Source organism: Ovis canadensis, chromosome 13 (assembly GCF_042477335.2).
Source record: "Ovis canadensis isolate MfBH-ARS-UI-01 breed Bighorn chromosome 13, ARS-UI_OviCan_v2, whole genome shotgun sequence".
NCBI classification, from domain to species: domain Eukaryota; kingdom Metazoa; phylum Chordata; class Mammalia; order Artiodactyla; family Bovidae; genus Ovis; species Ovis canadensis.
Window position 1 is genome coordinate 35,672,228 of NC_091257.1, and position 26,301 is coordinate 35,698,528.

At 37.8% G+C, this 26,301-nt stretch overlaps 1 protein-coding gene across 1 annotated transcript in view; it reads left to right on the top strand.

Annotated features, from left to right (window-relative positions):
• Positions 1–26,301, top strand: part of MALRD1 (MAM and LDL receptor class A domain containing 1) — a 595,589-nt gene that overhangs the window by 382,628 nt on the left and 186,660 nt on the right. Inside the window, exons 30-31 of the mRNA XM_069547391.1 lie at positions 11,998–12,126; positions 23,291–23,452. Of these exons, the coding sequence (XP_069403492.1) occupies positions 11,998–12,126; positions 23,291–23,452 (291 nt within the window). The remainder of the gene's footprint in view (positions 1–11,997; positions 12,127–23,290; positions 23,453–26,301) is intronic.

The window sequence follows — 26,301 nt, forward strand, 5'->3', positions numbered from 1 at the left end:
TTCCCTAAGCTCTTGCTATATCTAAAACATGGTATGGTACTTGGTCCAGCAATTCCGATAACACTTCTGATAATTTTGGCACAAGCTGAACTTTGCTGTCACTGAGCTCATGAGGTTACTACGTTAGATATGTTGTACTGAACTGTCTGATATGTGCAGTGACCTTCTTAAAACCTAGTAATTTTTCTAACATAAGATAGATTTAAATGTTCACCCTGAATAGAAAATATGAATGGTATTATTGTCATTTTCTGGACATTTAAATATTCTGGTCATGAGAAATGTAGTTGTCAGCATTGCTGAGATTTCTTTTTATTTGCAAATTTGCCCTTGTTAGTGTTTCTAGAATAAGAGAGCACTCCGGTGAAATAATCAATTCTGTTAAGGAAGAATAACACCTGTCAAGGAAGATTTCAGGTGGATTATCTTTCCCAAAATACTTTTTCCTTGAGCCCATTTCCCTTTTTTAAAAAAGCCAAATGTTATTCTCGAAATAAATCTGAATCTTCCGTATTTGCAACATGTGCCCAAACTTACTTGATAAGGAAACAGAAGGAATGGCATTTTGTAAAGGACTCACTTCCTCTCAGTTGAGTAGGCTAGCCCATCTTTCTGACTGACTAAATGACAAGCTGAGATGATAGGCATTTTGAAAGGTCAGCAGCTGAATAAAGGTATTAAATATTTATTATCACACCAGTGCAAACTAGGGCTACATTTTATTGTCCTCTGACAGCAAGCCATTTACTACCTTCAATTACAGCCCTGAACATCCTGTTTTACTCATATAAGTCTTCACCACCAGATTGTAAATTCTTTGATGGTAAGATCTATCCACCTGGTGTCTGATAATGGTTTGATATATGTTTCTAGGATGAATAAGTAAAGATACTACATTGATTACATCACTAGGTATAAAGGTACAGTCCTTTATGAGAGTTATTACCATTATTTTCATTTGGAAATCGATATTAAATGGCTTCCCTAAGGTTACAGAGCTTTTATGAGAATGGAGGTTCAGCACATTACATTGGCCTCACATATTTGGACTTTCCATTAACAATCAATATCTATTGTCCAGTAGTACCAACTTTAACTAGAGAGAAATTTTTGCTTATCATGATGAAATGTTTGAAACATACCTACAATAAAATCTACCCAAAGGCAATTTATCAACAAATTAAAATGGACAAATGACAAAGAAAATTTATATCTTAACAACCAAAAACATGTTTATGAAAAAGTTCTCTCTTCTAGCCACTGCAAATATATTTTAATGTTTCTGTTTCAGTGAATGCATTCAAATGTTCGTATGTTTAATTTTATAAAAACACAAAATAAACTGATATATGCCAATTTCAGAGGTTTTCCTGTTAAAGCATTCAGTTCAGTTCAGTCACTCAGTCGTGTCCAATGCTTAGCGACCCCATGAATCGCAGCACGCCAGGCTTCCCTGTTCACCACCATCTCCCGGAGTTCACTCAGACTCATGTCCATCGAGTCCGTGATGCCATCCAGCCATCTCATGCTCGGTCGTCCCTTTCTCCTACTGCCCCCAATCCTTCCCAGCATCAGAGTCTTTTCCAAAGAGTCAACTCTTCGCATGAGGTGGCCAAAGTACTGGAGTTTCAGCTTTAGCATCATTCCTTCCAAAGAAATCCCAGGGCTGATCTTCAGAATGGACTGCTTGAATCTCCTTGCAGTCCAAGGGACTCTCAAGAGTCTTCTCCAACACCACAGTTCAAAAGCATCAATTCTTCGGCGCTCAGCCTTCTTCACAGTCCAACTCTCACATCCATGCATGACCACAGGAAAAACCATAGCCTTGACTAGACGGACCTTAGTTGGCAAAGTAATGTCTCTGCTTTTGAATATGCTAACTAGGTTGGTCATAACTTTTCTTCCAAGGAGTAAGCGTCTTTTAATTTCATGGCTGCAGTCACCATCTGCGGTGATTTTGGAGCCCCCCAAAATAAAGTCTGACACTGTTCCACTGTTTCCCCATCTATTTCCCATGAAGTGATGGGACCAGATGCCATGAGCTTCATTTTCTGAATGTTGAGCTTTAAGCCAACTTTTTCGCTCTCCTCTTTCACTTTCATCAAGAGGCTTTTTAGCTCCTCTTCACTTTCTGCCATAAGGGTAGTGTCATCTGCATATCTGAGGTGATTGATATTTCTCCCAGCAATCTTGATTCCAGCTTGTGTTTCTTCCAGTCCAGCATTTCTCACGATGTACTCTGCATATAAGTTAAATAAGCAGGGCAACAATATACAGCCTTGACGTACACCTTTTCCTATTTGGAACCAGTCTGTTGTTCCATGTCCAGTTCTAACTGTTGCTTCCTGACCGGCATACAGATTTCTCAAGAGGCAGGTCAGGTGGTCTGGTATTCCCATCTCTTTCAGAGTTTTCCACAGTTGATTGTGATCCACACAGTCAATGGCTTTGGCATAGTCAATAAAGCAGAAATAGATGTTTATCTGGAACTCTTTTGCTTTTTCCACGATCCAGCGGATGTTGGCAATTTGATCTCTGGTTCCTCTGCTTTTTCTAAATCCAGCTTGAACATCAGGGAGTTCATGGTTCACGTATTGCTGAAGCCTGGCTTGGAGAATTTTGAGCATTACTTTACTTGCATGTGAGATGAGTACAACTGTGCGGTAGTTTGAGCATTCTTTGGCGTTGCCTTTCTTTGGGATTGGAATGAAAACTGACCTTTTCCAGTCCTGTGGCCACAGCTGAGTTTTCCAAATTTGCTGGCATATTGAGTGCAGCACTTTCACAGCATCATCTTTCAGGATTTGAAATAGCTCAACTGGAATTCCATCACCTCCACTAGCTTTGTTCATAGTGATGCTTTCTAAGGCCCACTTGACTTCACATTCCAGGATGTCTGGCTCTAGGTGAGTGATCACACCATAGATTGGACAAAATCCAAGTAATGTTAAATGAGGAGAGTGATTTGGAAAAAATTGCTTTCTGGGACTTTCTTGAGATTATTTTTAGAATTTGTGATACATTAGAAGTTTTAAAATATTAAATTTATGTTGAAAATTAGACGATAGAAAAATTAGCAGAATTGTATCATAGTATGTGTTTCCCATTCACTTCAAGTATCTAAAAATATCCTTAAAAAGCACTTATTAATACTTAAATTTAATTAGTTATTTTAAGTTAATATTTAATGTAAATAATTTAAATATTATTTTATTAATTAATACTGAATGTTAAAAAAGAAAATTTATCAGTTCCAGAACCAAAGAGGGGATTCAACTACAGGTTATAGATGAAAAGTAACTTCCCAGTGGCTTAAAGGACTTGGGGACATGAACATAGAATATGGTATCTGGAGACTGAAAGTTTTAATCCTGTATAAGAATAGGAGAGCTAGACTTGTACAATTTGCATCAAGCCTGGTCCTTTCCAGAGAAATCCCAGAAATTTGTTGTCTGCCCAAGGACTTAGAAAAGGTTAAAGAAAAACAGAACAGGATCTACCAGCATGAAACCAAAACCCTAAAACTCATGCCATAGCACATATAGAATAGTACAAGCTTTAAGAATAACTCTAAAGCAACACATTAGTATTAAAATTTCTAGAACTTTAAAACTGCAAGGACAGTCATGAAGCCACTGTACATTTATGCTGTTGGGACCCCATGTTATTGGGATCATAATACAGAAAAAGAAAAGCATAACATAGGCAGGATACTAAATAAGATAATTAACTTTAACTTCCAGAAATGATTATAATTAAAAATCAATATCAGTGAAAAATTTAAACAGATGAGAAGCACAACTGATGGATAAATTGTCAAAAAAGAAATGTGAGCTTATTCACCAGAACGTGGTGCAAAAAGGTAAAGAGGCATTGAGGATAGAGTACATGAATTCAACACTTCTAATGGCAATTCCAGAAATAGAAACAGAGACTACTTGAAGAGATAAAATTGATCATTTTCTGTAATTGAAAAATATCATGAATCCTCAAGCTATCATAGCATAGAAACAATCACACCCTAATAGCAGAGGGTGACCCAGCACCCAGATTTTGGTTTCCAACAGCATTCTCCAATAAAAGGAACCAGGGCTGCTTACAGAAATGACTGACAGCTGATTTTAGGACTGAGTCAAGAAGTATACAAGATAAGCCTGAAGCAACTTATGGTGTTAGAACAGATGGCAGTGTGCAAAAAAAAAAAAGTTTAAGTCTACATGAATAGGAATATGTCAAAGGGACACAGGAGCCAAACGAAAGAGCTCTCCTTGGACAAAGCTGGAGCAATTTGAGCAATAAAATGAACTAGCATTGGTGGTAGTTTAGTCACTAAGTCGTGTCCGACTCTTGCGACTCCATGGACTGTAGCCCGCCAGGCTCCTCTGTCCATGGGGTTTTCCAGGCAAGAATACTGGAGTGGCTTGCCATTTCCTTCTCCAGGAGATCTTCCCAACCCAGGAATCGAAACCGGGTCTCCCGCATTGCAGGCAGATTCTTTACCAACTGAGCTATGATGGAAGCCAAAACTAGCATTGTATTATGGTAAATAATACAAAGTGTAAAATAAATATCTTTGTGTCTATGTTGATATAATTTACTAAATAATATATAAATGGGAGAGAAAAGAGAAATCTCCTATATGTAAGAACTCTAAATTTATGTAGATTCTCTGCCCTCAAGGAGGGACATATAGATCTTCACTATGTGGTCTACGCATAGTGACTTCCTTCCAAAATATATTATATGGAAAGGGGTAGGAAAAAAATTAAAGTGGAGAAACATGACAAGAACTACGTTAGCCAGGTAGACAAGGTCAGCATGACCAGTGACAAGTCAAGTAACAGTATGTACCTTGGTCATGATGTGATGAAAATAACACATCTGTATTATTCCTCCTTTACATCCTTCAGTTCAGTTCAGTTCAGTCGCTCAGTCGTGTCCAACTCTTTTGTAACCTCATGAATAGCCAGGCCTCCCTGTCCATCACCATCTCCCGTAGTTCACTCAGATTCATGTCCATCGAGTCAGTGATGCCATCCAGCCATCTCATCCTCTGTGGTCCCCTTCTCCTCCTGCCCCCAATCCCTCCCAGCGTGAGAGTCTTTTCCAATGAGTCAACTCTTTGCATGAGGTGGCCAAAGTACTTGAGTTTCAGCTTTAGCATCATTCCTTCGAAAGAAATCCCAGGGTTGATCTCCTTCAGAATGGACTGGTTGGATCCTTAATCCCATCTAAATTATAAGGGCAGGGGTCGGGAATCAGAGTCCAATAGAAACCCTACAAAATACTTGACCAGTAATGTCTAAATTGTAAAAGTTATCAAAAACAAGGAGAATCTGAGAAGCTGTCCCAGTGAAGAGGAGCCTAAGGAGACATGACTTTACCAACTGAATAATATGGTTTTCAATAATGGGTCTGGCCATTATCAACACATTTTTATGTGCTTGATGTGGTAATATTCTGCATGAAGAAAAAAAGGTGTTTAAAAATATCTGCCTGTGTAAATTTTACTGTCTGAAATCCCAGAGCATGCTGAATATCATCACTTGAAAGAGATGATAAAATGAGTGTGTGCCCACAAATAGAACCTGTAGAATGATTATGTCAAGTTCTGTGTAATGAATCCTGTGTGCAAAGCTATTTTACTCCAAATACAAGTTTATATGGGCAAGGATTTCTTTACTGTCAATTCTCTTACAAAAAAGAATGATGCCACTTTTCAAGTGATGTCACTTTAAGTGGGGACAGTGTATTCAGATCCACAGTGGATTAGTCCTATATATTTCTCGTGTTTTTTGTTGGATTAAATATTCACTTCTTATGGCTATATCATTTTGCAGATCTTTTCTTCTTTGTAGGACTTTTCCATTTATCATGGTTTACTTTTAGGTATTTAGGGCCCTGTCAGTCAGTCTTTACTTTTTTAAACTAAAATGAATATTTCATCTGTTTCATATATTGTTTTCTGCCAGCCAGGGTATCTTCAACTTGCTCCTATGAGCACCAATGTTCTTTCCATTCTCATTCTCATTTACTACAGCATATGTGAGAATATCTTTTATTTCATTATCTGTTGACCAGGTGAATAGGTACTGCATTTGTCATTTTGACTAAATGAAGAAACTGAATGGTTAAAGATAGACAAGACATGCTCAAGAAAATAATGCACCTCTTCTATTTACCATGGTGACTTTCCTAACACCAGTCTGACTGACCATACTCTTAAAGAAGATCTACATTTCTTAGAATTGCAGTCTCTTTTTATTTTTAATTTGTGCAACCCATATACCATAGATTAACCCCACCATAGAGCTGTCAGAACTTACACAGGACAGGGTAAAACAGACTCTTAAAGGGCACAAACAGAACCTGGTGTGCACCAGAACCCAGGAGAAAGTAGCAGTGACCCCACAACTTGTCCGTGAGTGTCCAGCAGTCTCTGGTGGAGGCGTGGGTCGACGGTGGCCTGCTGCATGGTAGGGGGCACTGAGGTGCCCATTATTTTCATTACCTCCTGTTGTGGCCTCAGGTCAAACAACAGGGAGAGAACACCGTCCTGCCCATCAACAGAAAATTGGATTAAAGATTTACTGAGCATGGCCCCGCCCATCAGAACAAGATCCAGTTTCCCCCTCAGTCAGCCTCTCTCATTAGGAGCTTCCAAAGCCTCTTATCCTAATCCATCAGAGGGCAGACAGAATGAAAACCACAATCACAGAAAACTAACCAAACTGATCCCATGGACCACAGCCTTGTCTAACTCAATGAAACTATGAGCCATGCTGTGTAGGGCCACACAAGATGGACGGGTAGTGGTGGAGAATTCTGAAAAAATGTGGTCCACTGGAGAAGGGAATGGCAAACCACTTCAGATTCTTGCCTTGAGAACCCCATGAACAGTATGGAAAGGCAAAAAGATAAGACACTGAAAGATGAACTCTCTAGGTCAGTAGATGCCTGATATGCTACTGGAGATCAGCAGAGAAATAACTCCAGAAAGAATGAAGAGTTGGAGCAACACAAAAACAACACCCAGTTGTGGATGTGACTGGTGATGGAAGTCAAGTCCAATGTTGTAAAGAACAATATTGCATAGGAACCAGGAATGTTAGGTCCATGAATCAGGGCAAACTGGAAGTGGTCAAACATGAGATGGCAAGAGTGAACATCAACATTTTAGGAATCAGTGACCTAAAATGGACTAGAATGGGTGAATTTAACTCAGATGACCATTATATCTACTACTGTGGGCAAGACTCCCTTAGAAGAAATGGAGTAACCATCATAGTCAACAAAACAGTCTGAAATGCAGTACTTGGATGCAATCTCAAAAATGAGAGAATGATCTCTATTCATTTCCAACATAAATCATTCAACATCACAGTAATCCAAGTCTATGCCCTGACCAGTAATGCTGAAGAAGCTGAAGTTCAACAGTTCTATGAAGACCTACAAGACCTCCTAGAACTAAAACCCAAATAAAGGTGTCCTTTTCATTATGTGGTGTGGTGTGATTTAGTCGCTCAGCTGTGTCTGACTCTTTGTGACCCCAGGGACTGTAGCCTGCCAGGCTCCTCTGTCCATGAGATTCTCCAGGCAAGAATACTGGAGTGGGTTGCCATTTCCTTCTCCAGGGGATCATCCTGACCCAGGAATTGAACCCAGGTCTCTGGCATTGCAGGTAGATTCTTTACCTACTGAACTATGAGGGAAGCCCTTTGATTATAGGGGACTGGAATGCAAAAGTAGGAAGTCAAGCGATACCTGGAATAACAGGCAAATTTTTCCCTGGAGTACAAAATGAAGCAGGTCAAAGGCTAACAGAGTTTTGCCAAGAGAACACATTGATCATAGAAAATACCCTTTTCCAACAACACAAGAGAAGACTCTACACATGGACATAACCAGATGGTCAACACCGATATCAGACTGATTATATTCTTTGCAGCCAAAGATGGAGAAGCTCTATACAGTCAGCAAAAACAAGACCAGGAGCTGACTGTGGCTCAGATCTTGGACTCCTATTGCCAAAATCAGACTTAAGAAAGTAGGGAAAACCACTAGACCATTCAGGTATGACCTAAATCAAATCCCTTACGATTATTCAGTAGAAGTTAGAAATAGATTCAAGGGATTAGATCTGACAGAGTGCCTGAAGAACTATGGACAGAGGTTTGTGACACTGTACAAGAAGCAGTGATCAAGACCATCCCCAAGAAAAAGAAATGCAAAAAGGCAAAATGGTTATCTGAAGAGGCCTTATAAATAACTGAGAAAAGAAGAGAAGCTAAAGGCAAAGGAGAAAAGGAAATATATACCCATTTGAGTGCAGAGTTCCAAAGAATAGCAAGGAGAGATAAGAAAGCCTTCCTCAGTGATCAGTGCAAAGAAATAGAGGGAAATAAATGAATCGGAAAGACGAGAGATCTCTTCAAGAAAATTAGAAATACCAAGGGAATATTTCATGCAAAGATGGGCACAATAAAGGACAGAAATGGAATGGACCTAACAGAAGCAGAAGATATTAAGAAGAGGTGGCAAGAATACACAGAAGAACTATACAAAAAAGATCTTCATGACCCAGATAACCACGAGAGTATGATCACTCACCTAGAGCCAGATATCCTGGAATGCGAAGTCAAGTAGGCCTTAGGAAGCATCACTACGAACAAAGCCAGTGGAGGTGATGGAATTCCAGTTGAGCTATTTCAAATCCTGAAAGATGATGCTCTGAAAGTGCTACACTCAATATGCCAGCAAATTTGGAAAACTCAGCTGTGGCAACAGGACTGGAAAAGGTCAGTTTTCATTCCAATTCCAAAGAAAATCAATGCCAAAGAATGTTCAAACTACCGCACAATTGCACTCATCTCACACACTAGCAAAGTAATGCTCAAAATTACCCAAGCCAGACTTCAACAGTACATGAACCATGAAATTCCAGGTGTTCAAGCTGGATTTAGAAAAGACAGAGGAACCAGCTATCAAATTGCAAACATCCGTTGGATCATCAAAAAAGCAAGAGAGTTCCAGAAATACCTGTACTTCTGCTTTATTGACTACACCAAAGCCTTTGACTGTGTGAATCACAACAAACTGTGGAAAAGTCTTAAAGAGTTGGGAATACCAGACCACCTCACCTGCCTCCTGAGAAATCTGTATGCAGGTCAAGAAGCAACAGTTAGAACTGTACATGGAACAACAGGCTGGTTGTAAACCTGGAAAGGAGGATTTTAAGGCTGTATATTGTCGCCCTGCTTATTTAACTTATATGAAGAGTACATCATGAGAAATGCTGGGTTGTATGAAGCACAAATTGGGATCGAGATTGCCAGGAGAAATATCAATAACCTCAGATATGCAGATGACAGCACCCTTATGGCCGAAAGTGAAGAAGAACTAAAGAGCGTCTTGATGAAAGCGAAAGAGGAAAGTGAAAAAGTTGGCTTACAACTCAACATTCAGAAAGCCAAGATCATGGCATTTGGTCCCATCACTTCATGGCAAATAGATGAGGAAACAATGGAAACTGTGAGAGACTTTATTTCCTGGACTGCAAAATCACTGCAGATGGTGAATGCAGCCATGGAATTAAAAGATGCTTGCTCCTTGGAAGAAAAGCTAAGATCAACCTAGACAGCATATTAAAAAGCAGAGACATTCCTTTGCCAGCAAAGATCTGTCTAGTCAAGGCTATGGTTTTTCCAGCAGTCAGATGTGGATGTGAGAGTTGGACCATAAAGAAAGCTGAGTGTTGAAGAATTGATGCTTTTGAACTGCAATGTTGGAGAAGACTCTTGAGAGTTTCTTGGACTGGAAGGAGATCCAACCATTCAATCCTAAAGGAAATCAGTCCTGAATATTCATTGGAAGGACTCATGCTGAAGCTGAAGCTCCAATACTTTGGCCACCTGATTCAAAGAACTGACTCATTGGAAAAGACCCTGATGCTGAGAAAGACTGAAGATGGGAGGAGAAGGGGATGACAGGGGATCAGATGGCTGGATGGCATCACCGACTCTATGGACATGAGTTTGAGTATGCTCCGGGAGCTGGTCATGGACAGGGAACCCTGTCATCCTGCAGTCCATGGAGTCGCAAAGAGGCAGACATGACTTAGTGACTGAACTATACCATAGGTTCTCTGGTCTATGCCAAATTTACTATAATTATACTATAATTCACTATGCTATGATTTTTCTCTCTCTTTTTTTTTTCTATTCTATATTGTTAAGGAAATAAGCCTCATTTAGAGATGGAGTCTCTCTTGATCATTTTTTTAAAACTAAAGAACCAATTATTTAGATTATAAATTAAAACACATTTCCTCTGTGGAGTAATTATATAACTCCACAGCCTATGGCATAGAAAAATAAAATAATCTCTAGTGCATAGACTTGCATACTGAACAGTGTCCGCATACCTCTCTGGGTTAATAGTAAGTTTGCACTAATGTTAATTAAAATTATGTGGCAAAGATTCTAAATCACTCAAAGAATATAACCTTTAATTCTTCATTTTACTGATATCCACATCTAAATATTGGCTGTTCTTTTAGATTTCCTCTCTTCAATCTTATATTTAGACTCCATTTTGCTGGTGAATTGTTTCTGGAAATTATTCAGGTTTTAACTGTTGTATTATGGAAATGACTCAAAGACTACAGAAATGCACTTTTATGAAATCTGCAGAGATTTACTATTTTCCTTCATGAAAATACTGCCTATTTTTGGGTGACTTACTGCCACCACAGTCACACGGGTTCAAACCCATAGTAATCTCTGTAACAAAGGAATTGTTGAGGTTTATTTAATTTGTTGAATTTGATAACAATAGTTTTAGACCTTTAATGTATATAATTTTGAAGCTATAAAGTATTATCATTAGACTTTGTGTCAGTTGAAATTTTATGCAAACATGTGAATTGCTTGGAAAATTCTGTCGATTTGTTTTAAAAAAAATTTTTTTTTCATTTATTTTTGGATGAGCTGGGTCTTTGTGGCTGCCTGAGCTTTCTCTTGTTGCAGAGAGCCAGGTTCTCACTGTGTTGGCCTCTCTTGTTTCCAAGCACAGGCTCCATAGAGTATGAACTCAGTATCTGTGGCACACAGACTTAGTTGTTCCATGTTATGTGGGATCTTCCCCGGACCAGGGATCAAACCCGTGTCCCTTGCGTTTTCCAGCAAATTCTTAATCATTGGACCACCAGGGAAGTCCATCAATCTGCTTTTCTAAGTCACCTTTAGATGATACTATTATGCCTTCAATTATGATAACTAGCATTTATAAAGCACAAATTGTATATTGAGTGCTGTATTAGGCCCCAAAAATCCTGTGTCAAAAGAGCCTGGAGTCTGTAAGGACAAACAGATGTGTAAACAGCTCTTATACAAGGTGGTAAGCATTTAATATAGAAATAAAAGTGCTCTTAGGCAGCATGAAATAGGGAGTGTCCAACCTGAGGCACGGATGGCAAAGGGAAGGTGAGACCAGAGTAGAGAAAAAAGTTGTTTCCTTGGGTCTTAAGATTGAACAGACCACCAGGACCAAAAGAGGGAATGATCAGTACAGGCAAAGGAAGAAATATTTATGAGGACATGGTAAAACAAAGAGCAAGTGGCATCTTAGTGAAGCTCTCAGTCCTAGGATAGAGTTTAGCTGCAGGTGCTTCAGAGAAGAGTTGCACCTGGAAAACTAAGCTGGAACCAAAAATCAAAAGATTTTAATGCCTTGATTGGGAGTTTGGGTTTATGTAATAGACAGTGGTCAGCCCTTGATTGCTTAAAATATATTTTCAAAGTGCAGTTTCTGTTACTTGCTGAACAGTTCCAGATGTGACTGAGAGATGGGGAGTCATCTAAAGTCTATCTTGGGCAATGACTCAAATCTTGAACGTATCTAATACTGTGGGATCTATAAAACAACTAAAGGGAGCATTGAAGTATAATGAAACTATTACCAAATGATGTTTGTGATTGTTATTTTGTTTTTCTCCAGTGGGAGAGACTTCTGAGATTTGCCCAGAGGCCACTGATTTTTTGTGCCACAACAAGAAGTGTATTGCATCCCACCTTGTCTGTGACTATAAACCAGACTGCTCTGATGGGTCTGATGAAGCTCACTGTGGTAAGTGTGTTTGCCTGTTCTAATGCTGCCAGTTCAGCACAGAATTTCAGTTTATTAGTAGAGTAACTTATTGACGTTGGTGAGTGAAAAGAAATGTCCTTTTCATGCACTAGAGTAGACTTAGAATAGCCAAAAGATTTTTCCAACTTCTCTCTGAAGATGTTTAAATAGAAGCCCTACCATCCTTTTTATCCCCATACTAAAAACTGCAGCAAATCTATAGCAAATCATGTGACAAAAATTTCCCATTATGTCATTGTACAGAACTGTGTGCAGAGTCAGAATTCAAATTGTCAGAAATTGAACTAGCAGTCTACATTTCTTCATCAATTCTCATTACTGTTTTCACTCCTCCCTCCACCCAATGGCTGATTTTATACATGAGGCAAAAAATGAGCACCTTGAATAAATACTAGTTTAATGATTAATTTTATTAATTACATTGCAGTAGAAAAAGAATACATGAGCCACATTTTTTTAAATTCAAACTTTAATTCAAATTATTTTTAAAGTCATGTATAAAGCCAAGTATGTAATTTTAAAACATGAGCACATACTTAAATCCAAAGAATTTTTTTCATATATCTTACTGATGAGAACTCATATGCCACACAGGCTGCATGTTACAATTAGCATTTGCTGTGTAACAAAGTACCCTAAGAGTTAGTGGTCCAAACAACTTTCATTTGGTTTGCAGTTTTGTGGGTCTGTAACTTAGGAAGGAATCAGTGAGGCAGTTTGTCTCAGATCCACATGGCTCGAACTGGGACATCTGGACCTGGAGGAGCACTTCCAAGATGGTGGTATCTCTTATTTATTTGGCACGTGTGTACTGTTTGGCTTCTCTGTATGGATCAGCATGGAATCAACCTCTAGGGCAATTTGTATGGCTTGGACTATCACAGGTTAGTCAGACATCTTTCATGGGGTTGGCCTTTACCATGTATTGACTGAAAAAAATGAATGCTTAACATGAAAGTTGAGAATTGTGTTTTCTTTGGAGAACTCTGGTGACTCAGATGGTAAAGAATCTGCCTGTATTGCGAGAGACCAGGGTTCTATCCCTGGGTCAGAAAGATCCCCTGGAGAAGGAAATGGCAACCCTCTCTGGTATTCTTGATTGGAGAATCCCATGGACAGAGGAGCCTGGCGGGCTACAGTCCATAGGGCCACACAGAGTTGAACACAACTGGGTGACTAACACCACCACTACTACTACTATTACTACTAAATGCTACTACTGCTACTACTGCTTGGAGGACTCAAGCCTACAAGACAGCCTCTCAGACAGCTCTGAGGGAGTGTTCCCAAGAGGTCCAGAAAGAGCCAGATTATATAGAAATTTTGCAACAAAGACCAGGTAGCCCAGACATCAAAAGATTGCTGTTAATTAAAGAAAACCAGATATCTTAAGGAACTTAGTGCTTCTCTGTGTATGGGAAGATGCAAGATGGGCTCACTGAAATCATTCTTTTGGTATCCATCTCAGCTATCTAGATGGATTTTTCCATCGTTTTTCCCATCCTGAGTCCCCGCAGGCTACACTGTTGTGGTGGCTGCAGTGGCTGAAGGCTTGATGGCAGGCATCCTGCTGTTTCTACCCTGAGTTCCCTCAGGGCTCACTATGCGGGAGGGGGTAGTGGCTGATATTACAACATCCTTTGTTTACTGACATGGCAGGCAACATTTTTCATTCACACATGTGAATGTTCCAAGAGCAAGCATTCTAAGAGTCTGTGGAAAAATAGCAAGTGTATTTATGATTTCACCTTAGAAGTTTCAGAATGTCCCTCCTGACTCTTCCTAATGGTCATGCAGATAACAAAGACTAGATTCGAAAGGAGGAAGAGCGTAGACTCCACTTCTCAGTGGGAAAACATCACACACGCACTGGGAAGGAGTAATACTCAAGCCGTGGTTAAGTGTGTTTTATTTTTAGCTCAGTATTGTTTTCAAGATGGTACAGTGACAATGCTTCTGCAGTGTTCATTTCTCCTTTTTGCATCCATTATTTTTTTTTAATTGTGGTAAAATATATGTGCAATGAAACATAATATTCTTGCCTTTCGATGTTACGGTTCAGGGACAGTAAGTATATTTGCATTGTTGTGCAGCCAACATCACCACCTATAATCAGAACGTTTTTATCTTGAAAAACTAAAATTCTATGTGAATTAAGCAATAGCCCTTCCTTCTCCCTAACTTTCAGCCCCCAACCACCACCCTTCTAATTTTTTTCTGTTCATTTGATGACTCTAGGTACCTCATATAAGTGGAATCACAGGATTTGTCCTTTTGTGACTGGCTTATTTTAGTTAGCATATTATTGTTAACATTCACCCCATCTTTTCATTTTAAATTAAAGATTCAGTTCAGTTCAGTTCAGTTACTCAGTCGTGTCTGACTCTTTGCGACCCCATGAATCGCAGCATGCCAGGCCTCCCTGTCCATCACCATCTCCCAGAGTTCACTCAGACTCATGTCCATCGAGTCAGTGATGCCATCCAGCCATCTCATCCTCAGTCATCCCCTTCTCCTCCTGCCCTCAATCCCTCCCAGCATCAGAGTCTTTTCCAATGAGTCAACTCTTCGCATGAGGTGGCCAAAGTACTGGAGTTTCAGCTTCAGCATCATTCCTTCCAAAGAAATCCCACGGCTGATCTCCTTCAGAATGGACTGGTTGGATCTCCTTGCAGTCCAAGGGACTCTCAAGAGTCTTCTCCAACACCACAGTTCAAAAGCATCAATTCCTTGGCGCTCAGCCTTCTTCATAGCCCAACTCTCACATCCATACATGACCACTGGAAAAACCATAGCCTTGACTAGACGGACCTTTGTCGGCAAAGTAATGTCTCTGCTTTTGAATATGCTAACTAGGTTGGTCATAACTTTTCTTCCAAGGAGTAAGCGTCTTTTAATTTCATGGCTGCAGTCACCATCTGCAGTGATTTTGGAGCCCAAAAAAATAAAGTCTGCCACTGTTTCCACTGTTTCCCCATCTACTTCAAAAAAGTGTAAATAGTTGGTACTTTTTAGAACTGTACTGCTAATACTACAATATATAATCTTAATTTTATACAATATTGTTTCCTCTATAATGTATATTTTCTCCAATGAAATTTATAATATATTAACTAATAGTTCCTAGCATTATTTTTAACTTCCTTTACATGAATCAAATATATATATATATACACATATGTATATTTTACATTGACTGTAAGGAATTTATTTCAATGGAGTTCTTAAACAGTGCTCTGAAACATTCTGAAGTTGCCATTTTCCCCACAAGACATGACAAGTAGAGTAAATCACCAGTAAAAACACTAAAAACTTGCCAAAGTTTAAGAAGGTTCTAAAGGAAAAATAATAAAAATATGGTGATAGTGATATACATAATCCAATGTGACAAGAGGGACAGCTGTTACATGCATATAGAAAATTTATTACAGATAGTAAATTATCTTTCTCTCATGTAAACATATACATATATTGAAAATGTTTATATAAAAATTAAACTCTTCCATTTATTCCTATTCCTAAATTGGACTAGGAATGGCCTTCTAAACACTTCAGTTCAGTTCAGTTTTTCAGTCATGTCCGACTCTTTGTAACCCCATGGACTGCAGCATGCCAGGCCTCCCTGTCCATCACCAACTACCGGAGTTTTACTCAAACTCATGTCCATTGAGTTGGTGATGCCATCCAACCATCTCATCCTCTGTCATTCCCTTCTCCTCTTGCTTTCAGTCTTTTCCAGCATCAGGGTCTTTTCCAATGAGTCAGTTCTTCACTTCAGATGGCCAAAGTATTGGAGTTTCAGCTTCAACATCAGTCCTTCCAATCAACACTCAGGACTGATCTTCTTTAGGATGGACTGGTTGGATCTCCTTGCAGTCCAAGGGACTCTCGAGAGTCTTCTCCAACACCACAGTTCAAAAGCATCAATTATTCAGCACTCAGCTTTCTTTAAAGTCCAACTCTCACATCCATACATGACCACTGGAACAACCATAGCCTTGACTAGACAGCTACTTTGTTGGCTAAGTAATATCTCTGCTTTTTAATATGCTGTCTAGGTTGGTCATAACTTTTCTTCCAAGGAGCAATTGTCTTTTAATTTCATGGTTGCAGTCACCATCTGCAGTGATTTTGGAGCCCAAAAAAATAAAGTTAGTCACTGTTTCTACTGTTTCCCCATCTGTTTCCTATGAAGTCATGGGACCGGATGCCATGATCTTAATTTTCTTAATGTTGAGCTTTAAGCCAACCTTCTCACTCTCCTCTTTCACTTTTATCAAGAGGCTCTTTAGTTCTTCTTCACTTTCTGTCAAAAGGGTGGTATCATCTTCATATCTGAGGTTATTGATATTTCTCCCGGCAATCTTGATTCCAGCTTGTGCTTCTTCCAGCCCAGCGTTTCTCATGATGTACTCTGCATTGAAGTTAAATAAGCAGGGTGACAATATACAGCCTTGACATACTCCTTTTCCTATTTGGAACCAGTCTATTGTTCCATGTTCGGTTCTAATTGTTGCTTCCTGACCTGCATACAGATTTCTCAAGAAGCAGGTCAGGTGGTCTGGTATTGCCATCTCTTTCAGAACTGTCCATAGTTTACTGTGATCCACAGTTTACTATGATGCCAAAGTCAAGGGCTTTAGCATAGTCAATAAAGCAGAAATAGTTGTTTTTCTGGAACTCTCCTGCTGTCCCAATGATCCAGCGGATGTTGGTAATTTGACTTCTGGTTCCTCTGCCTTTTCTAAAATTAGCTTGAACATCTGGAAGTTCATGGTTCACATATTGGGTATATGAAAATGAATAAGACATTGTATTAGGTATCAGAAATTGACTTTCTACTGTGGAAAAAACAATTAGAGGTGAAAATATATTAAAATATGAAGTTATTTGCTTTTTAAAAAGTTTGTAAATGAAAGGATCCCTGGTTATTTTCTTTAAATGTAACAGGTACTTTCAGGAATAAAGTTACCACCAGTTATTTGGGGAGAATATATGAAGAATAATGTGTATGCATGTGTACATCTGTAGATGAATTATAAAAATAGACTTTAAAACATTAGAAAGAATTTCAAGTCCTTTGGTTTTTCAGGTGTGAATGCTGCCTCTGCTCTTTTTTTTTTTTTTCATTTATTTTTCTTCTCAGAGAACCTTACATGATTTTTATTTTTCCCACAGCTATTTGAGGTACTGATGTAAAACACACAAAGGCATTTTTGATTTTCAAAAACTGAAGTCCATTATATACCCATATCTGTTAGTGTTACTCATGACTTTGATGAACAACACTGGGAAATATTTGAATTCATTAAGCTAAAACCAATATATTGAGAAGTGAATAGTCACTTTTCTTAAAACATCTTGATAGATTTTGTTCATATCCAAAAGGAACATTGCGAAGCACACAGGGATATTCAGGTGACTTTTTTGATTCTGCAAAGTCTTCCCTGTGGCTCACATGGTGAAGAATCTGCCTGCAATGCAGGAGACTGGAGTTCAATCCCTAGGTTGGGAAGATCCCCTTAAGAAGGGTATGACAACTCACTCCAGTATTCTTGCCTGGAGAATTCCTTGGACAGACGAGCCTGGTAGGCTACAGTCCATGGGGTCATAAAGAGTCGGATATGACTGATCAACTAACACTGATGCTTCAGATTGACTCCCTCAATATTTTATATTGCTGATCTTTTGGATGTAGTAGAGACATCAGCATTGGATTCCTGCAGGCAGAGAGTCTACTGTGGGTAATGGAACATTTTCAAAGTGACCTTTGAAGAAATAAGGAAAGAATTGACCTTTGAAATTATTAAACTGGAGTCTTCATTTTTACTTTGAACATAATTTCTTGGGCAATTATTTAAATTCTTAGAGACTCACTTTTCTTATCTATGCAGTAGATATAATATCATACAGAGTGCTTTGAGAATTAAATGAAATAATGTAAAGGATATATTTGTTCAGTCTTTGAGGATTAATGTTAGCTTCTTTCATAATGTTATTTTTATATTCTCTTGAAATTTGTCAGTCATTGTGAATGCCTTATTTACATGTCCTTTATACTCATCAGACAATAAATGTAGCTATTCCTTATGACTAAATGTTGACTATAGGTTATGAGCAAAGATAAATCTTTCTTTTTCATCTCTACCTCTTGTTGCAAAAATGCATAGTTGATAGGAAAGGAGAGAAATTCTTTTTAAAAGAAACGGTTACATTAGAAAAGATGTCCTTTTTTTTTTCATGGAAGGAAGGTATTACTTGAAACAGGTATTAAGAGTGCTTCATATTCTAGGCTAGGGAAGCAGAGAATGAGGCAGCTACTTTCTCTCCTGTCTTTTACAGTGATGAGCATCATTATCAACAGTCTTTCCCACTGTACCCAGATTCTCCAAAATTCTTTTGAATGCAGCTTTCCAAGAAGTCATGTCACAATGGGGAGAAATTATTTAATAGTCCTATGTTATATATTGTTGTGTTAGTCACTCAGTCATGTCCGACTCTTTGTGACCCCAAGGACTGTAGCCAACCAGGCTCCTCTGTCCATGAATTTCTCCAGGCAAGAATACTTGAGTGAGTTGCCATACCCTTCTTCAGGGGATCTTCCCGATCCAGGGATAGAACCTGGTTCTCCCACCTTGCAAGCAGACTCTACCGAGTGAACCACCAGGGAAGCCCATGTTATATATTATGGTGTTGCAAAATAAGGTGGCTACGTGGATGTGAGAATTAAAAATAATTAATGATGGAACCGTCTGTTTAATATAAGTGAGTTGATTAATGTTTGTACTGACCATGCAACCATATGGCTGAATATTGTACCAATGGAAAAATGCCAGTTGTGTAAGAGTGTTCATAATGCTTTGAATCAATTCAAGGAATCATGATAAAGTTCACAATTTGGAAATTATTTTTTCTAAAGCCATAGCCATGTCAAAAATATTGATACATGTTAATCATCAAGAAATATTACAAATTGTTCATATCATCTATCATTCAATAATTAGTGTAGAATCATTATAGCTTATGTAATGCAGTTAATAATACCTGATCACATGGAAATGTTTATAGTAATTCAGTGGTGGTTATTGTTCAGTCACTGTGTTCAACTCTGCAACCCCATGGACTGTAGCACACCAGGCTGCAATGGTAAATAACAATTAGGGTGACGATGCAAAACCAAGAAGTAATAAGTTGCTAAATAAATAGTAACAATTATAATTACTGTTGTAAAACACCGCTCCCCCCACCACACCCCCTCCCCTATCCCTGAGAACGGACATGATCTGGAAAGAGAAAGATAAGACCTAGGTTGGACTTTGAAGGAAAATTATTATTTGCTAGATGGAATGGGTCAAAGAAGGTAAATTAATACACTTGTAGAGAAATTTGAAACTTGACAGGTTTAGACTGCAGAGCAATCTTTGCTACTTGCTTATCCATGTTTTTGTTAAAAAACAGAATTCCAATTTTACGTGGGGCAGCATTATAACCAGCCACAGATACTATCTTCTGCAGCTTCTTTGTAGCCACTAGAGGCCCATGAGATATACATGGCAACTGGGGGCAAGTATCACTTTCAAAAAGAAAAAAGTGACAGAGTGAGCAAAAAGCTTTTCTCTTCTTTCTTCTTCCCATTGCTTTCAATGCCATGAATATTTGTGGCTCTGGGAAGTACAGCATCATCTTGCAACTGTGGAGGAACATGAAGATAAGATGACAGTAAAGAAGGATGGAAGATGTGTGCTTCACACTGCACACTGGAACTACAACCACAGTGCTCCAATACTTCGGCCACCTGATGCAAGGAGCTGACTCATTGGAAAAGGCCTTGATCCTGGGAAAGACTGACGGCAAAAGGATAAGGGGGCAGCAGAGGATAAGATGGGTACATAGCATCACTGATTCAATGGACATGAGTTTAAGCAAACACTGGGAGATAAGTGAAGGGCAGGACAGCCTAGTGTGCTGCTGTTCATGGGGTCACAAAGAGTCAGATGTGACTTAGTGACTGAACAACAACAACAGGATGCCAACCTTATACTGACACCTTCCTGACCTATTGTTAATTGAGATAAATGAATTCTTGTCTATTTACGCTATTATTTGGGCTTTCCGTACCTGAAACTAAATGCATCTCTGATACAGACAATAAGAAAAACGTATTTTCTGAAATGACAAGAAGTCGAAAGCAATTTAGAGTTGGTTGATTTAGTAACTTCTGTCATGAAAAGTATAGAACTGTATGCCCTTCATAATTCTTTAAGTTCTGCCTTCTTCAGATAATGAACGGTCTTATAAAGTCAGCTCCCCTTACACATCTTTGCAATGATATCCTGAGAAAGAACAGATAGATTTTCTTCCTTTTGACTTGTTTTTAAGAATAAAGAAATATTTTCCTAGTTGTCTTTTTCCTAAGTCTCATTGTCAGAAATATATCTCAAGACTGCCTTAAACCAGTGAAGACAAGGGAAATTTGAACATTGCATCATGATTGCTTAGATAAACTGTGAGGCACCGCTGGAGCTATGATAGCAGCTGTTTGACTCTTCAGACACTTTTGACTCTTCAGACACTCTTCATAAAACTTCAGTTTTTCCCTCTTAATAAAACTGCAGTGATGTCCTGGACAAGATAGAAAAGGAAGGACTGACAAGTAGCAACCAATTGCTAGAGACAGTATGCAAAAAACAAGAGTAGTTTAACATAAAAGTTGAAAAAAATGTCAATTTTATTCAAGAGATAATTTACTGAAAAATTTTGTAGAGACAGTTTGAAGACAAGACAGATTTCAGCCTTAAAGAAATTGCATCAACAGAAAGGTTATTGTACTCAGGACTAGAAGTCTTGAGGGCATTTTCAAATAATGTGAACACCTGAATATTTGGAGCAAGGGAAATAACAGAAGGGAAGTCTGAAAGATGATTGATGGAGTTTGAGTTTATAAGGTTGATAGAATGAAGGTTACAGTAAGGAAAGAGGCTTCTTAACTCAGCAGCTTAAACCAATGGAACTAGAACAGGGACTATGGGGCTGCAAAAAAGGGGTGAATTAAACAAATTCTTGAAGGGAGATTATACAGATGTTGGTAGATTAGTTACGTAAATAAGAATGCAAAATCAAAAGATAACTTCAAAGTTTGAATCTTTAGAAAGAGAAGATTCATGCTATTATATAAATCAATCTCAGAGAAGAACCCGTTTGTTGGGATCAATGATGAGTTCATTTTAGGATTGTTGGCTTTGAGATGACAACTGCATATTCCAAGTAGAATATTCAACAAACATTTGTAGAAAAACAGCTGCATTTTTATTGTGTCTGTGGTTTTGTAGATCATTTGCACAAAAGTATGAAAGCCATGGGAAAGAATGAATGAAGGTATACAGAATGAGACTTTTAAATTTTATGTAGTTTTTTTTTTTTTTTTTTTTTTTAACATGAGGGGCACCCTAGCTACCTCTGCAAGGTGAGAAAGGAATTAGTAGGGAATGTGTGTTTGAAAGATGTGGAAACTTTGTGTAGCTTTGAAATAAATGAAGCCTTGGAATGCTAATAGCAGTGCTTGATAAACAATTGATTAGCAAGATTAGCCCTAGAAAAGGGAAAAACAAAAGTGACATAATTTGAGTTAGGCTGAAATGTAACAGAATGAATCCTGATCAGGTAGATAGATATCTTGAGAGTCAAATATGAAGCTTAATATTAAATAGAGCACAAGAATTAGGGCAAAGGTGATCACAGAGAATAAAAAAAGGATGTAGAATAATTATTGTTACAGAAATACAGTAGAACCTGTATGTGACTTCATTTTAATAAACACATAATGGCTGTCTTTTCTGTAACCTTGGAAGATTCTGGATGTTTGCAGTTGGTTAGCTAAACACTTGGAGAAACTGTTCCTCACTTTTATCCATATTGCATAAGTATGATATATATCTATCTATATCACATAATCCTGGCATGTAAACATAAAAAGGATATACAGAGCCCATAAATAAACATGTAAAAATCAATGGATCATAAGTCATGGAGAATGAATGGAAGAAATGTACATAATTAAAAATGATTCTAGTTTATAGAAATAAGATGCAATCATGCCAGAGAAGTAAAAGGCCAATATTTTATGAAAATACTGTCAGAGATTCAGAAAGTTTTCTATAAAAATAGTAAAGCTTTGAATACCTAATGTTGGGCATCCATTTTAACAGCATGTTTTCCTGTGACGATGTGTCTATACATGCTCATAATAGTTTTATGTTAAGAAACAGTTTGGAACGAGAAACCACCTGGAGAAGAAGTGTTAAAATAATACAAATTTCATCTTTCAAAAAAGAAAAAAAAAGTCAATGACAATCTCAGTTGATTCATACTGATTAAACCACCCAATAATTCATTCTGTCTCTGTAACACAGTTTTTACAGTGAATGCTCAAAAATAATAACTGCTATGCAAAAAGAAAATTAAAGAAAAATGAAAGCAGATATCAGCGTGTTATGATGGCACTTTTCACAGATGACTAACTAGTAGACAATCAGTTATTATCTAGTAATTTTTCTCATTGTGAACAACTTAATATTTTAATGAGTTATCAATCAACACTTTTAGAAGAGAACTTCTTTCATTATTTAATGATTGGCTCTGAATGTTTATGTGGATGATGGGTATGGTAGCAGAGAGGGTTTGCATCCTGTACTGTTTACCACTTCTCCCAAAGGCAACTTTTCATTAATTATTGACTTTTCCTCTGTAATGGTCCTTGCTGTTCAAGCACTACAGTGCACAGAGGTACTAAATTAATCATCCAGACAACTGGAAATATTCAATTATTTGACCTGAATTATCAGCATTATCATAATGTTATATTCATTCTTCATGTATAGATACAGTTTTATCTATCATCTAAAATGTTACTAGTCAATTCGTGTAAATCCTTAACGGCTAAATGACAGTATTCATGCACTTCTAGATTCTGTGATAAAAAAAGCTTCAGTGTACAACTGATATTTCCAATGAATACAAATGCCATGATTCTTTAAATTTTTAAATAGAATATGCACATAATAATTTTAAACCATCACAAATGAAGTATAATATCAAGTGTGACATACATTTCTAGAACACGCCATTAATATTTTTGTTTTCTTAGGCCAATATACAGGCACAGCAGGAAGCTGCAATTTTGAAACAACTTCAGGAAACTGGACCACAGCTTGCCATCTTACTCAAGAGCCTCAAGATGACTTGGATTGGGCCATTGGCAATAGAATTCCTACAGAAGCATTGAGTCCAGACCCTGATCACACACCAGGTAAATCTAGGAGAGATAGCCAGGCCAAAGGGTCCACTGGGTGGTAATCTGCTTTGACTATTTGAGTGAACATCAGAGTGCCTTCCTTGTGTCTTTGTGGAGATAGAACTCAGTATCCTTTATGAAAAGAGTTAATTCCTTCTGGTTATCCCCTGAATTATTTAACAGACCTAGAACTGATATTGCTACAACAAAGCAATCCATGACTCATATTTTAAGAAACTCAGATTTTATTTATGGTACCCTAAAGGCCCAGGGCTTCTCTGGTGGCTCAATGGTAAAGAATCCACCTACCAATGCTGAAGACGTGGGTTCAGTCCCTGGGTTTTGAAGATCCCCTAGAGAAGGAAATGGCAACCCACTCCAGTATTCTTGCCTGGGAAATCCCATGGAGAGTAGAGTCTGGTAGGCTACAATCCATGGGACTGCAAAAAGAGTCAGACACAAATTAGCAACTAAATAGCAACAATAAAGATGACTTTAAAATTTCTTAATTGGGGCAGGGACAAGTAGGGGATGTTTGGATTAATGCATGAAGTAGACAAAAGAATATAGTTGGCATGCTACCACAGTGATAGCTAGCTGGCCATCAGTTTCATTCCAGGCCCTCTGAAGTGAAGCGATGATAGAAGGAATGAGCATCAGTGAACCCTGAACAAGTTTTGCTTCCTGCTGGTGGTTTGAGAGTAAGGTGATCTGAAATGGTTTTACAAGTAATAGAGTCAGAGCAGAAGTAAACTTGTATTCTTGTTTGCTTTTAACCTGAAATTTTACCTGATGCTTAACACTTTTCTTTTCTTAGGAGTCAAACTTTCTTAGGAATTAAAAATAACTTTTTTCAGTGATAAATTTTCTTAGGGACAAAACTATTCTTAGGGATAAAATCTAACTTTTCTTTGAGATAAAAAAAATCATCTTAAATATTGTGATGATTAATTTTATGTATCATCTTGGAGTGTGTTTTGGGGTGAGGTTAACATTTAAATTGGTGAACTTGGAGCAGATTACATGCCATATAGTGGGTGGGCCTCACCCAATCAGTTGAACACCCGAATAGAACAAAAAAGACCAGCCTCTCTGAGCAAAAGATAACTCACCAACAGATTGCCTTTGGACTTTCACTGACCTGTTGGCTTTCTTTCTGCAAATATGGGGCTTGCCAGCCTCCATAATTACATGAGCCAGTTCCTTTAATAAATGCCTTGCTATGTTTACACATACCCTATTGGCTATGTTTCTCTGGAGAACTCTAATTAATACAACATTCCCCAAAATAACTGAAGCATAGGCTCAATGAAAAAGAACAAGATTACATGGAATTAAAATAATTTTTCATAGAAAGGGTATTTAAGATTGGCTCATCCATTTTATGTCCAATAAATGAGAACATTACTTTTATTATTTATATATTCCAGACAGATTGAAAATATCATGATTTCAATTACAGCTTGGATGTGCGTTTTTGTTTAAAGCTGTTTCCTAATTCAGTTTCAGGTTGCATGTTTCTATTCCTTTTGACCTGTCAAGTTGTATTTCCTCTGCCTTTCATCAAGTTTTTATTTCCTTAAAAAACAGATGAGATTAGTATATATCAGCTGATAGGGTAATGGAACAGGATAGAGAATTAAGGCACTTGGGTAAATAATTAAAAGAGTTTAGTGTATAACAAAGGTTAATTCACTGGGAAAAAGATGTATTATTTAGTGTGATGCTGGCATTGCTAGTTATCCACCTGGAAGGAAATTAAATGACATTCTAGTTTTTCTTCTGAATATTTCATATACAACCATATATTCTAAATGGATTAATGATATAATATAACAAATCAAAATAATAAAATTCTTTCAAGAAAACATAGGGTAAGCTATGTGCAATTTAAAGAAGTATCTACCTTCCAAAAGGTACAATAAATAAATAAATAAATAAACTATACGTATTTAAAGATATAAAATTATAACTATGGTCTAAAAATTTCATAAATAAAATCAACAGGCATATAATAGATTTGAAAATTCTTTTCTTTATATATTGCAAGTAGATAGGTAGGTAACTCTTATAGACTTCTTAGAAATGGCAGTTTTACCAACCAGGGAAGATTTGCATAACCAATTCACAGATGAACAAATTCAAATAATCAGCAAATATATTAAATGATGCTCAAGTTTGCAACTCATCAGAAAAATGCAAATTAATAAGATGGGAAGGGATTTTTCAGAAGCCACTCACAGATGGCTGAGTGATGGAACTGGGGAAAGAGGGGAAAGACACTCATTCATGGTTGTGGGAAGTTTTCCATTTTGGGAAGCATTCTGTCCATATAGAAATATAAAGACCAATATGTAAGCATATGTATGTAAGGATATTTACTTCAACATTGTTTGAGGTTGAAAAAATGGGAAGTAACATAAACATGGGGCTTCCCTGGTGGTTCACATGGTAAAAATTCTTCATGCAATGCAAGAGACCAGTGTTCCATCCTTAGGTCGGGAAGATCCTCTGGAGAACGGAATGGCTACTCACTCCAGTGTTCTTGCCTGGAGAATTCCATGGATTGAGGAGCCTGGCGGACTACAGTCCATGGGATCACAAAGAGTCAAATACAACTGAGTGACTTTCACTTTCAACATGAGTATGCATCATTCATACAATCATTTAATCATTCACTTGTTCATTTATTTATCCATTTATTAAATGCCAAGCACCATTCTAGGACCTGGGGAAACATTAAGAGGAGGAAACAGACAAAAATCATCACCACAGTGGACTTTGCATTCTAGAAGGGGGAAACAGTGATAAATAAACATATAAGTAAAAAAGTCATATGGTCAGTTAGAGAAAGAAAGAATAGA